At 40.8% G+C, this 15,506-nt stretch overlaps 1 protein-coding gene across 1 annotated transcript in view; it reads left to right on the top strand.

Annotated features, from left to right (window-relative positions):
• LOC129728720 (basement membrane-specific heparan sulfate proteoglycan core protein-like) overlaps nt 1–11,022 on the top strand; it is a 392,889-nt gene extending 381,867 nt beyond the window's left edge. The window contains exons 9-14 of the mRNA XM_055687175.1: nt 6,320–6,688; nt 6,999–7,497; nt 8,153–8,566; nt 9,141–9,404; nt 9,821–10,540; nt 10,607–11,022. Of these exons, the coding sequence (XP_055543150.1) occupies nt 6,320–6,688; nt 6,999–7,497; nt 8,153–8,566; nt 9,141–9,404; nt 9,821–10,540; nt 10,607–11,022 (2,682 nt within the window). The remainder of the gene's footprint in view (nt 1–6,319; nt 6,689–6,998; nt 7,498–8,152; nt 8,567–9,140; nt 9,405–9,820; nt 10,541–10,606) is intronic.
• The last annotated feature ends 4,484 nt before the right edge of the window (nt 11,023–15,506 follow it).

Raw genomic sequence — 15,506 nt, 5'->3', positions numbered from 1 at the left:
GAAGACCGAAGCATGTAGAGAGCCTGCTTCAGGTACTTCGTCGTGTTGGCGCGACTTTTCGCAAACTCGATTATGGCATCAAGCTGCTCCGACAGCGCTACTACCTTCGGTAGCGTGTCTCGCTGTCTTCCGACCGCCTTTATCAACAGTGGACCAGCCACTGCGATGTCTTGCGTCGATCCGGTAGACGTACTGCCTTTGCCGTCTTCGCAGGCGTCCTTTACTGCATCCATCTCCGCCTTTCTCGGCGGAGACCTCTGGATGCCTACTCGTGCAAACGGGTTTTTCAACCCATCTGCGCCCAATTGTTGATCTTCATTATTACTGCTCATTTTTGTTAAGTGGGTCCCCCTTCCAGCCGCTATCCTTATCCATACTGGAGTGGTCGCCTATCTGGTCCCATGGTAGTCTATGCCGAAGCAGTGAGGCCATGGCTAGGGGCGGCTGCCATAGCGCCTTATGAGCAACTATGACACCCCCGACCGGCGCAAGTCAGGAAAGGACATCTGATCCCACTCCTGCCCGGTTCCCACCGGGCAATGAATTTGGAACGTACTGGAAGGCCTGCCAGGTTTTACGGGACGGAGACCCCTGCACCGGTTGTTGTCTCGCCGTTTCAAGCCGTTGTCACACGACCTTACTAAGGGAGCTCGGCGCAGGTGCCAGCCCAGAATCGTGGTACGAAAACGAAATCCGACTCTTATCATATGGCGTTGCGACCAGTTACCGTAATTGGGAACTTACTGGCATCAATCCCAATGGGCGAATTAGTGCATTTGGGTGGTGGGAGCGGCACTATTCGCTCCGTCAGAGCTGCTTCCGGATAATGTGGCTTTTGTGAGAATTCGGCGGCCCAATGCCTGAGTCTCACCACAACCTAGGCTAGCTCTCGCTGATGGTCCGGGACTACGTTCTTGCAGTTAGCACTTCCGTGGCCTACGGTAATCGCCAAATACCGACCCGTGGTGGCATACAGCTCTGCCATATATATATATATATATATATATATATATATATATATATATATATATATATATATATATATATATATATATATATATATATATATATATATATATATATATATATATATATATATATATATATATATATATACATATATATTTATATATATATATATATATATATATATATATATATATATATATATATATATATATATATATATATATATATATATATACATATATATTTATATATATATATATATATATATATATATATATATATATATATATATATATATATATATATATATATATATATATAGCGCGTGCCTCCGTGCAAGACGGATGTTGCAACGTGCACGTACCGATGCACAGAGGGTAGAGCGCCGTGTAGTATTCGGATCTGCAAGATCGGCGCTTAAAAGTGCGATAAAGGCGAGCAAAAGGGCCTGCGTCGATAGGCTATGCGCGAGTGCCAATACGAATCCGTGGGGCAACGCCTACAGAGTCGTAATGGCGAAGACCAAAGGCGTGTTGGCGCCTGCAGAGCGATCACCAGCGATGCTGGAGCGTATCATCGAGGGACTCTTTCCACGACACGAGCCAAATCCTTGGCCTCCGGTTGCTGAGTCTCACGTCCGACGTGAGTATCTCAGACACAGACCAGGGATGGTCGGCCAACCTGCCGGGCATCCAATCCGTGAGAGACGGCAGCCGTGCAGAGGTTGTGGAGGAGGTAAGGATTACGAATGAGGAACTCATCGTGATCGCCAACTCCCTAAAGGTGAGCAAGGCACCGGGACCGGATGGAATCCCGAACTTGGCCATCAGGACGGCCATGAAAGTGGCCCCCGATCTATTTCGAGCAGTCATGCAGAAGTGCCTGGATGACTGCCTCTTTCCGGACAGGTGGAAGCGACAGAGATTGGTGCTGTTGCCGAAGGCTGGGAAACCGCCAGGGGACCCATCGGCATACAGACCTATCTGTCTGCTGGACACTACGGGCAAGGTGCTTGAGAGGATTATCCTCAACAGACTGGTGAAGTACACAGAGGGTGTAAACGGTCTGGCAAGTAACCAGTTCGGCTTCCGGAAAGGTAGATCCACGCTGGATGCTATTCTCTCTGTCACCAAGACGGCAGAGGTAGCACTCCAGCGTAAGAGTTGGGGCATTCGCTATTGCGCAATCGTCACGCTTGACGTGAAGAATGCATTCAATAGCGCCAGTTGGGACTCCATAGCGCTCGCGCTTAGGAGCATTCACGTACCGGTGTCGTTGTACAAGATTTTGGAAAATTATTTCCAGAATCGGGTACTAGTTTACAACACGGAGGAGGGTCAGAAGTGCGTCCCAATCACCGCAGGGGTACCGCAAGGTTCCATCCTGGGCCCGGTGTTGTGGAATGTCATGTATGACGGGGTGTTGAAACTAAAGTTCCCTCTAGGGGTTGTGATCGTCGGTTTCGCAGACATCACGCTAGAGGTCTACGGCGAGTCGATCGAAGAGGTCGAGTTGACGGCCGCGCACTGCATACGCAAGGTCGAAGACTGGATGCACTCTAGGAAACTGGAGTTAGCGCACCATAAAACGGAGGTTACGGTTGTGAACAACCGCAAATTAGAGCAACAGGCGGTGGTCAGAGTCGGTGACTGCACCATTACCTCAAGGCGTTCCTTAAAGCGCTTGGGGGTTATGGTTGACGATAAGCTCACATTTAAGAGTCACGTCGACTATGCCTGTAAGAGGGCTTCAACGGCCGCTGCAGGACTATCTCGAATGATGTCCAATAGCTCAGCGGTATATGGCAGCAAGCGTAAACTTCTTGCCAGCGTGGTTTCGTCCATACTTAGGTATGGTGGGCCAGCGTGGTCCAAAGCGTTAGGTACCAACAGTCATCGTCGAAAACTGGAAAGTACCTACAGGCTCATGTGCCTGAGGGTTGTGAGCGCGTACCGTACAGTGTCATACGACGCAATCTACGTCCTGTCCGGCATGATGCCTATCAGCATAGCCATTAAGGAGGACGTAGAATGCTTCGATCAACGTGACACAAGGGGTATACGAGGCACCAGAAGGTCATTCTCGATGATCAGATGGCAGCAGGAATGGTCCAATTCCGCAAAGGGTAGATGGACGCATCGACTTATTCCGGACGTATCCGGATGGGTCGGGGCCGCCATGGAGAAGTTAACTTCCACTTGACACAGATTCTGTCAGTTCATGGTTGCTTCAGGCAGTATCTACACAGATTCGGGCATGCGGGGTCCCCCATGTGTCCCGAGTGCGCGGATGCGGAAGAAACTGCTGAGCATGTCTGCTTCGTGTGCCCTCGTTTTGTGCATGCGCGGAGCGACATGATGGTAGTGAGCGGGCCAGACACCACTCCGGACAACCTAGTTCGGAGGATGTGTAAAGACCCAAACATTTGGAGGGCGGTTTGTACAGCCGCCTCTCAAATAGTTTTAGAATTGCAAAACAGGCGACAGGTTGACCACCGACACGCCAGTGTTAGCTAACGGCCAGTCTCCAGGTTAGTTAGCTAAGTTAGCAAAGAGATCTATAGAACCAAGAGGGTGCACAGAGCACAAAAGCCGCTCCCCGAAGCAATACCTAGCGGTGGTCCCGGGGAGTATTATGGGCTGGAGACTGGAGGGGTTTTAGTGGGTCCGGTCACTGATTCAAACCAACCCCACACTCTCTGAGGTTGGTCACCCCAGGGGTTTGGATGCAAATTTCCCCTCCACCTGAAACAAAAAAAAAAAAATTATATATATGACGAGTCTTCTTTTCAGCTGGTTGGGAATTGTTATCTAACAAATAGATAAAAAAGTTTCAAATTTTAATGCCAGCATTTTTTATAAACCTGTATAGCTGTGTCATGTACTGGAGATCACCGCTTCCCAGAATGTCTCTAACTCGGGCCCGAAGCGATTCTATAAGCTCGGACCTACCACCACAGAATTCGGCACACGACCAAACAACATGCTCGATGTCTTGGTAGCCATCGCCACAAACGCAGTGATTACTGTCTACAAGCCCTATACGAAAGAGATGCGTGTTTAACGTATAGTGATTGGACATAAGTCTGGACATCACGCGAATGAAGTCCCGAGCCACCGTCCCAGTTCATCTGAGTTCCATGATGATTGCCAACTGTTGAGTGTTCTCTGACGCAAAATGCTATCGCCATCAATAGCACCCACCTCAGCTAAAGCGTCAGCCTTTTCATTGCCCGGGATGGAACAATGAGAAGGGTTCCACGCTAAGGTAACCCGGTAATTTTTATCTGTTAAAGCACTTAAAAACCGCCGTATTTTCCCCAGGAAATACGGGGTGTGCTTCACAGTCTTCATCGATCGCAGAGCCTCAATGGCACTGAGACTGTCTGTGAAGATAAAGTAGTGGTCTATGGGTAGGGTTTCGATGATCCCAAGAGAGTACTGAATAGCAGCAAGTTCTGTGACGTACACGGAAGCAGGAGCATCGAGTTTGTAGGAGGCGGTAAAGTTTTTGTGAAAAACACCGAAGCCAGTGGACTCATCTAAATTAGATCGATCAGTGAAAAACCTTTTATCATAACTAACATGTTTAAACTTATTGGAAAAAATCTTAGGGATCTCTTTGGGTCGCAATTGATCCGGGATACCAGTAATGTCTTCTTTCATGGTGGTGTCGAAGAATATAGCATTATCAGAAGTATCTAAAAGTGCGACGTTGAAAGGAACGTATGAAGAAGGGTTAATATCTTGAGCCATATAGTCAAAATATAAGGTCATAAATCTGGATTGAGATTGAAGTTCGACCAACCTCTCGAAATTTTCAATTACTAATGGGTTCATAACTGTGCATCGAATTAGCAACCGGTAAGAGAGATTCCAAAAACGATGTTTCAGCGGAAGAATACCCGCTAGCACTTCAAGACTCATCGTATGGGTCGACTGCATGCAGCCCAAGGCAATACGCAAACAACGATATTGTATTCTTTCTAGTTTTATAAAGTGTGTTTTCGCAGCGGAGCGAAAGCAGAAACAACCGTATTCAAGAACTGACAATATCGTTGTTTGGTATAACCTTAGAAGGTCTCCTGGGTTGGCACCCCACCAGGTTCGGGTAATCGTACGAAGAAAATTAATCCTCTGTTGGCATTTTTGTGTCAGATATCTAATATGACAAGCCCAGGTGCATTTAGAGTCGAATCAGACCCCGAGATATTTAGCGACTAAAACCTGAGTGATCGTTTTACCCGTTAGTAGGAGCTGCAGCTGAGCTGGGTTATGCTTCCTAGAAAAAACGACCAGCTCAGTTTTCTCCGGAGAGAATTCGATACCCAGCTTAAGAGCCCATTCAGACAAATTGTCTAAGGTATCTTGCAATGGTCCTTGCAGATCGCTAGCCTCGCTACCAGTAATGGATACAACGCTATCGTCTGCAAGTTGCATTAGCGTGCATGAATTAGCAAGACATTCATCGATGTCATTGACGTAAAAATTATATAAGAGAGGACTTAAACATGAGCCCTGGGGAAGTCCCATGTAACAAATTCGGGAAGTTGTCGAATCGCCATGTGAGAAATACATATGCTTTTCTGACAAAGAATTGAGCAAAAAGTTATTCAAATTTGGTGAAAGTCCCTGCGAATGAAGTTTCTCGCTTAAAACTTCTACAGAGACAGAATCAAAATGTCCAAGAACGCAGAAGCCATTTGCTCTTTTCGAGCAAAGGCGAGTTGGATTTCAGTAGAAAGCAACGCTAGGCAATCGTTCGTCTCTTTGCCCCGGCGAAAGCCAAATTGAGTATCTGAGAGTAAACCGTTTGTTTCGACCCATTTGTCTAACCGAAAGAGGATCACAATCTTTTATATATATATATATATATATATATATATATATATATATATATATATATATATATATATATATATATATATATATATATATATATATATATATATATATATATATATATATATATATATCTTATATATAAAATTAAGTTACATATATGTGCGACCGCCCAAATGCGGCAAATTGTTACGGCGAGAAAACTGGGAAAACTCAAAGGAAAATGGTAGAATTCATGAAAATAGAATTTCCATACAAAGAAGAAATGAGATCGCAGAAGGCGTAATGAACAACAATGATATGACAGTAATTTAAACAGGTGACTATCGACAGATATTTTGGAAGCATCCTTTGAAAGCTACCAACGAAAATTTAATAAAATATAAGTGCGCTCGACTGGTCGCTACCGTCACGGTAATCAGTTGAACTATCAAGTGATAAAACTTCAGTGATTGCAGTGAGTATTGATAATATAAAAGGGAATCTTACAAAAAATTAAAACTTTGCAGTATAGAGGAAACATTATGTCACCAATCAGGAGATCGAACATAGGTTCACGCAGTCGAGACGCAAGAAGATTAACGATCCGCCGCGAAAATCAAACACCTCAGCAACGCTCCGAAGCGAATGAGCAACTACGAGAACGTATGTCGCGAATTCGGGCAGAACGATCCCATCAGGAACGAGATATTCATGCAGCAGCAGAACGACTTATCCAGCAGCAAAACCACGGTATGCATCGTCGAACCACATCAAGCTCCAACCGTAGAGCTAGAAGAAATACCGTGAACATACAGTTGAAACGTGCAGCTTTCAAATACGACTGCACGATTGACTGCAGCGAATTATTATGTGTTACGATAGGACCAATGGATGTGGTATGCAAGTATTGTAAAGCACTAAAATTTGAACAAGAAACACCTGGACTGTGTTGTGCAGGTGGCAAGATGAAGTTACCACCTTTTAAAACCACCAGAACCGGTGCGTTCTTTGCTTTACGAAGATTCACCAGAGTCAAGACATTTTCTAAAGAATGCCCAAAAATACAACTGTTGCTTCCAAAGGACGTCATTCGGTGCGAATATTGTCGAAGAAAGTGGATTCAATCCGACGTTTAAGGTAAATAAATAACAAATAAAACAAAACAAAAATATGATTACCAAATAGAGAATTGATTCAAAAATACAGATTCAAGGACAAATTCATCATCGAACTGGATCATTGTTGCCACCAGCAAATGAAGAACACAAATTCCTTCAAATTTATTTCGTTGGAAATGAGGAAAGCGAAATTAATCAACGATGTGCGATTAACCGTGCGATGAAACGCCAGACGATCGCGGAATTGCAGGAACTTCTTCACGAACACAACGCATTGGTTCGGTTATTTAAAATGGCATTGGAGGAGATGCCGTCTAATGAACACGCAATAGTCATCAGAGCAGATAAACGACCAAGTGGGAGTCATGAACGACAATTCAATGCCCCAACAATCAATGAGAATGCTGTACTCATCATCGGTGAAAATGTGGAAAACAGGGACATAGTACTGAAGCGTCGGAATAATGGTGAACTGCAACGCGTATGTGAGATACATCGTTCATACGACGCATTACAGTATCCACTTATGTTTTGCCATGGAGAAGATGGATATCATCTACATATAAGAATGATCAATCCATTGACAGGTTTGTAACCAAATAATTCATAAGTAATTCAAAAATCAATAAAATGTATGTTGTATGTGAAAGGTGAAGAAACAAACAAGACGGTAAGTTCAATGAACTACTACGCACACCGATTAATGATTAGGCAGGATGTTGATAATCATTTGCTGCGATATCGTCGTTTGTTTCAGCAATATATAGTGGACACGTATGTCAAAATTGAGACTGAGCGCCTAAACTTCATCAGATTTAATCAAAAAAAAAAAACTGTGATCCGAGGAGTACGTACACCTCAGAGATGCAATGAGTTCAGAGGGAAACGTGAACAACATTGGTCGTTTAACAATTCTACCGCCTACATATGTAGAAAGCCCACGTCATATGAATGAATATGCTCAAGACGCAATGACGTACGTGAGGAAATATGGACGCCCGGACTTATTCATCACGTTTACTTGCAATCCGAAGTGGCCGGAAATATTGCGATACTTGATACCTGGCCAGACATCAAGTGATAGACATGACATCACTGCGCGCGTATTTCGGCAGAAGCAAAAATCACTCATGGATTTCATTGTGAAGCAAAGTGTTTTTGGAGAAGTCAGATGTTGGATGTACTCCATCGAATGGCAGAAACGAGGTCTCCCACATTCACATACATTAATTTGGTTGGTAGATAAAGTACATCCAGACCAAATCGACAACATAATAAGCGCGGAGATTCCCGATTCAGAAATCGATCCTGAATTGTTCGATATTGTTACAACACATATGATGCACGGTCCTTGCGGTCAACACAACCCAGAATCACCATGCATGGCTGGAAATAAATGTACAAAACGATATCCACGTCCATTGCACGCAGAGACTATCTCCGGAAACGATGGATATCCACTGTATCGGCGTCGTTCCCAAGAGGACAATGGTAAAAATATAACAATGAAAGTGAAAGGAAACAATGTTGTTGTTGATAATAGCTGGATTGTTCCGTATTCGCCACTGCTCTCCAAAACCTTCAAAACACATTGCAATATTGAATTATGCAACTCAATCAAATCAATAAAGTACGTTTGCAAGTACGTGAACAAAGGTGAGCAATTCCAAGCAACATGGGGTAACGATTTCTATAGACTATTTTCATTTAGCTGAACTTTTTTTCAGTGTTAATTCATTTTAAAAGGTCGTAACAACAACTACAATTTTGTCGAAGCCACTAAATCTATCATACAATCTTGTTTTCCTCTAAATTTTTTTTTTATTAATAGACACTCAGCTCAACATATTGTGCTGGCATGACTAAAATTTGCTGAACCAATTGTCTATTGATAAGAAAAAATTGTTTTAGAGCTAAAACGGTTTGTTTGAGCGATATTGTATCTTCGGCAAAGTTGAAAATAATATTTTTTCCTAAAAAAAATAAATATACACTGTAGAAATGTATATATAAGATTCTAACTTTACTTTACAACCTTGCCGAAAACTCCACACCAAACAAACATAAGACCTTTTCAAATAGAAGTTGTTTTTTAAAAAAGTTATAACACAGAATGTCATCTTTAACCTATAGAAACATTTGTACAAAGTTTTAGTCAATTGAAGAGAATGCATTTCAACATGAACAATTTTAAAATTTAAATTGTTCTATGTGTCTTAAAATTTTTCAGGTAGCGATATGGCAGTTTTTGGAATTGATGCCCCTGATGCTAACGACGAGGTGACGCGATATCAGTTAGGCCGTTACGTGAGTTGCAATGAGGCTATTTGGAGAATTTTTTCATTCCCGATTCACGAACGTCACCCGACAGTCGTCCATTTAGCAGTCCATCTAGAAAACGGACAACGTGTCTATTTTACGGAAGCAAATGCAGCCCAAAGAGCGGAACGAGCCCCTAACACGACACTGACAAGTTTTTTAAACATCTGCCAGAGTAATCCGTTTGCCAGAACTCTCCTATACTCTGAAGTTCCACAGTATTACACATGGAATATTGCGTCGAAAATGTTTCAGCGTAGGAAGCAAGGGCAAGCAGTTCCCGGATTTGTCAATGTTTTTGCTCCACCGACGCACTTGGACGAATCTATACTGTGCATCCGAAAAATGATGAGTGCTTTTATCTTCGTCTGCTTTTGGTGAATGTTCGTGGACCAACTTCATTTGAATCACTTTGGACTGTAGATGGTGACTTATGTGTGACATACCGAGAAGCCTGTAGTCGCTTGAAATTAGTTGAAAACGACAGTCATTGGGATTCAACACTTGCTGATGCCATTGTTACAGCACCTGCGAATCAAATTCGCACACTATTCGCTATAATTATTTCGACATGTTTTCCTTCAAATCCAGTTGAATTGTGGAACAAGTACAAGGACTATATGGCTGACGACATATTGCATCGAGTTCGTACAACCACTTTAAATTACCAACTTAAAATGGACGATGGGATACACAACGAGGCGTTGCTTTTGATTGAAGACCTGTGTTTGCTCATGAGCGGCAGTTCGTTGGACAAACTAGGCATGGCAGCACCGAATCGTGCAATGCACGATGCATTGAACCGAGAGTTAGAACGTGAACGAGAATACGATATAGACGCATTGAACCAGGAAGTTAGAACTAAAATTCCGTTATTGACTAACCAGCAAAAGGACGTATACGACACATTGCTGAAAGCGGTTGACGAGGGAAACGGAGGCATTTACTTCTTCGATGCGCCTGGCGGAATTGGCAAGACGTTCCTGATTTCATTGTTGTTGGATTCAGTAAGATCGAGATCGGAAGTTACAGTGGCTGTTGCATCCTCAGGGATTGCAGCAACATTGTTAGAAGGTGGTCGTACAGCTCATTCCGCGTTTAAGCTGCCATTGAATCTCCAACTGAGTGACGAACCGACATGCAACATTTCGAAAAATTCAGTCATGGCAAAAGTGTTGCAGAATTGTAAAATTATCATCTGGGATGAATGCACAATGGCAAACAAACGAGCATTGGAGGCACTCGATAGAACAATGAGAGATCTACGAAGTAACGCAAGAAACTTTGGAGGGGCACTTATTGTGTTGGCAGGTGATTTTTCTTTTATTTCATCAATCAAGTAGGTATAGAACTAATATTCAGGAACATAACTTCTAGGCGATTTTCGACAAACGCTTCCCGTTATTCCGCGATCAACGGCAGCAGATGCAATCAACGCTTGCCTTAAGCTTTCTCATTTGTGGCGTTTTGTGAAGAAGCTGAAATTGACAACCAACATGCGAGTACTGATGCAAAATGATTCGTCCGCAGATGTGTTCTCAAATCAATTGTTAGCCATTGGTAATGGGGAAATACCATTCGATGTTTGCAACGGATTGATTACACTGCCGCCGAATTTCTGCCATTACACAACGACGAAAGAGGAACTGATTACTAATGTATTCCCAAATATCGTACACAATTATACAAATTACGATTGGTTGAGTGCACGTGCTATTTTGGCAGCAAAAAATATAGATGTTGATGAGTTGAACTTCGCAATTCAAAATGCAATTCCTGGACAATTGAGTTAATTTAAGTCAGTAGATTGTGTGACTAATCCTGAAGAAGTGACCAATTATCCAACGGAGTTCCCAAATTCATTGGATTTGCCAGGATTTCCACCGCACAATTTGCAACTAAAGATTGGATCAGTCATCATCATGCTCAGGAACCTCAACCAACCTAAGTTATGCAATGGGACAAGATTAGTAGTCAAGCAACTCAAAAACAATATAATTCAAGGAACAATACTCAAAGGGAAATTCCAGGGCGAAGAAGTGCTTATACCCAGAATTCCTATAATTACTACCGATTTACCATTTGAGTTCAAACGCATTCAATTTCCCGTACGCCTTGCATTCGCTATGACTATAAACAAATCTCAAGGTCAATCTTTGGAGGTATGCGGAGCGAATCTTGAGTTGCCATGCTTTTAACATGGTCAATTGTATGTGACATGCTCGCGTGTTGGTAAGCCATCGTCTTTGTTTATTTATGCACCCGACAACAAAACGAAAAACGTAGTTTACCACAAAGCATTGAATTGACATTTAATGTGATTACTTAACCCATTTCGCTATTGATGTATATAATGAAGTTAATGTAATGTAAATAAGTTACATAGGGTAAATAATGTAGTTAATGTAAATAATGTAAATAATATAAACAATGTAAATAATATAGTAAATGATGTAATTAATGTATATAATGTAAATAATTAAACTAATGTTAATAATGTTAATAATGATGATGATGTAAAATGTAACTACCTCCGACAACATTTTGAGTTGTAAAATGGCGACTTCCGGTGACTGGAAAACTTCCGAAAATGACCAAATACCACCTAATATGGGTGTTTTTTTTAACCAGAATGACGCTCAGAGGCCAGAAATTGTCTCCAAATGCCATTTTGAAATCCAAGATGGTGACTTCCGGTTTCTGAAAAACAACGGAAAATGACCAAATATAGGTATTTCCGGGATTGTTATAATGCACTGTAGCCACAAATCGACCTCAGATAACATTTTGAATTGTAAGATGGCGAATTCCGGTGACTGAAAATGACCCAATACCACCTAATATGAGTGTTTCTTTAAGCAAAATGACGCTCAGAGGCCAGAAATAGTCTTTAAATACCATTTTAAAATCCAAGATGGTGACTTCCGGTTTCTGAAAAACAGCGAGATATGACCAAATACCACCCAGTATGGGTATTTCCGAAATCGTGATGAAGCATTGAAACCACAAATCGACCTCCGACAACTTTTTCTGTTGTAGAGTGGCGACTTCCGGTGACTAAAAAACTTCCGAAAATGACTAAATACCACCTAATATGGGTGTTTTCTTAAACTAGAATGGTGCTCAGAGACCAGAAATTGTCACAAAATGTCATTTTGAAATACAAGATGGGGACTTCCGGTTTCTGGAAAATAGCCGAAAATGACCAAATACCACCCAATATGGGTGTTTCTTTAACCAGAACGACGCTCAGAGACCAGAAATTGTTACCAAATGCCATTTTGAAATCCAATATGGCGACTACTGGTTCTTGAACAACAGTGGCAAATGACTAAATAACACTCAATATGGGTATTTCCGGGATTGTTATGATGCACTGAAGCCACATATCGACCTCAGACAACATTATGAATTGTAAGATGACGACTTCTGGTAAATGGGAAACTGCCGAAAATGATCAAATACAACCCAATATGGGTGTTTCTTCAACCAGAATGACGCTCAGAGGCCAGAAATTGTCTCCAAATACCACAACTTCCGCTTTCTGAAAAACAGCCAAAAGTGGTCGATTTTCATTCAATATGAGGCGCTTCGATTCCAGAATGATACACAGGAGCTATAATCGACCACAGACATCATTTTGAATTCTAAGATGGTGACTTCCGGTTTCTGGAAAACAGCCGAAAATGACTAAATAACACCTATTATGGGTGTTTCTTAAACCAGAACGACGCTCAGGTTCCAGAAATTGTCTCCAAATGCCATTTTAAAATCCAGCATGGTGACTTCCGTTTTCTGAAAAATAGCCAAAAGTGAACAAATACAACCCAATATGAGTGTTTCTTTAAGGGAACATTCATAAATGACGTAGCATTCGAGGGGGACGTGGGGGGGGGTTATTTGCAGTTTTGTGACGAAATATTACGATGGATTGGGTAGAGGGTCGAGCCACGTAACAAATATGAAATTAAGAAAAAAATGGATTTGCTCTAATTGTTCTTTTTTAGTACTGTTTTGTCTGTTAAGGGTCATTTTCAATACTTTATTACCTTTTCTTGATCATAATTGATGCAATGTATGTTCTTGATAATAAAATTTGCAAAAAAATAGATGAGAAGGGGGGGGGGGTGTTATAAAGCTACGTTATTATCTAGAGAGGGTCTGCCACTTTGTGACGAAATGCTACGATGGAGGAGGGGGGAGTCAAAAAAACTCGAAAAAAAAAGCTACGTCATTTATGCATGCTCCTTAACCAGAATGATGCATGAAGCTAAAATTTGACCTCAGACACCATTTTGAATTGTAAGATGGCAACTTCTGGGAAACAGCCGAATGCTACTACATATGAATATTTCCGTAATCGAAATAATGTATAGAAGCCAAGCATTGACCCTGAACACCATCTTGAATTCGAAGATGACCACTTTCAGTTTCTGAAAAACAACGAAAATTACTGAATACCACCCAATAGGAGTATTTCCGGAATAGCGGTAATGTACCAAAGGCAAAAGACGAGGATGTTGTCATTCCAATAAAACCAATAATTTCAAACGATATAAACAAATCGCAAGAAATCAATGAATTTGGAATATTGAAAATTATTAAACCAAACACAAAAATAGGCGGGACGAAGTTTGCCGGGTCAGCTAGTATTTATATATATATATATATATATATATATATATATATATATATATATATATATATATATATATATATATATATATATATATATATATATATATATATATATATATATATATATATATATATATATATATATATATATATATATATATATTAGGGTGGGTCGATTTAAAAATCGTTTAGGCACATATGATTTTCGGATTTTAGGGATCAAAATAAGATACTTTTTTCAAGAAACCATACCTCTAAAATGAATTCTGATGTCCCTTGTACTAACGTGTAGGTACCCAAAAGGTCAAATATCAAAAAATCCTGTTTTGACCCATTTAGAGTGACCCAATCGAGTCCAAATGTATGACCGACCCCCACTAACCTTGGAGGGCTGACCCACCCATGCTAGTGTTACCCCCCTAGGGGGTCTTCCATACAAAAATATAAAAAAATATCAAAAAAACACAATTTTTGGCACTTTATATGACAAAAATCAGTGAAATGGCTATTATTTTTCCGTACAAATGAAGTTTCTAGGAAAAAATGTTTTTTTTTTGTTTTTGGATTTTTGTTTTCTCTTCAAAAATTTATTCGATCAGAACATTGTTGATCGTGCATAAACTCTTTGAGGCGTTCTGGAACCAAACCGCAGTTAAATTGAGCTGCCGTCAAATCGCATTTACATGCTCCAATATAAAAAATTTCGTTCAGAGTACCGGTAAACACTAAAAGGTCTCTATTCGTCTTCTTAATTTCGGCTTGGTATTTGTCAACCAATCTATTCAATTTAACAGCAACATATTTTTTTTTGAAATTATTTCCATACCAAGTTTTTTCCAAATTCCAACCAACCTATCGTTACGTGATTAGAGAATTGTTTATAAGAAAACTTTTTTTTTGTTCTGTTTTTTTGCACGTTCGCTTAAGTAAAAATAATATCTCAAGATATCCAGATCGGTTGGTAAATTAATATCATTCAAATCAGAAGACACACCAAAAACAGCAACATCATGCTTGGGTATATGACTCATTGGGTTTTCGATAGCTGATGATGTTGTTGCTATTTCATCTTGCGGGTTCATTGTAAACTAAAAAAAATATATTTTGACTTTAACAATTTTCACTTTCACTTTCAGGTTTTTATTTTAGGTGTTGACTCTTTGGCGGACGATGTAGAATGATTTATGTTGACGTTTCTATCCTATACGAAACCTACACTAGTTCTACACAGAGTGAATAGATAGAGTGACGCAGAGAGAAATTCAGTCAAAACAGCAACACGGTTTTTTATGTATCCACCAAAATATTTTTCTGGCAGCCCCTTTTTACTCAAGTTCCAGTTGACTTCAACGGAGTGTTGTTATTGTCAGAGTGAAAAGATAGTTATTGTATTTAAATTTAAAACAAGTTCGTTTGATAAAGTTTGATAGAGATAAAATGAAGTGCGTTTTGTGTAATAACAAAAAACAGTAAGGAATGTGAGTTTTTTTCGGTTCCCGAAGAATCCGATTGTGAGGAAACAGTGGATGGATTTTTGTTGCCTCCCAGCAGACTATTTCATTGACGAAAACACCCGACTTTGCAGTGTTCGTTTGGTTTTTCTGGTTTCAGACTCTGCGTCACTCTATTTATTCACTCT

This window comes from Wyeomyia smithii, chromosome 3 (assembly GCF_029784165.1).
Source record: "Wyeomyia smithii strain HCP4-BCI-WySm-NY-G18 chromosome 3, ASM2978416v1, whole genome shotgun sequence".
NCBI classification, from domain to species: Eukaryota; Metazoa; Arthropoda; class Insecta; order Diptera; family Culicidae; genus Wyeomyia; species Wyeomyia smithii.
This window is presented reverse-complemented; position numbering and strand designations above follow the sequence as displayed.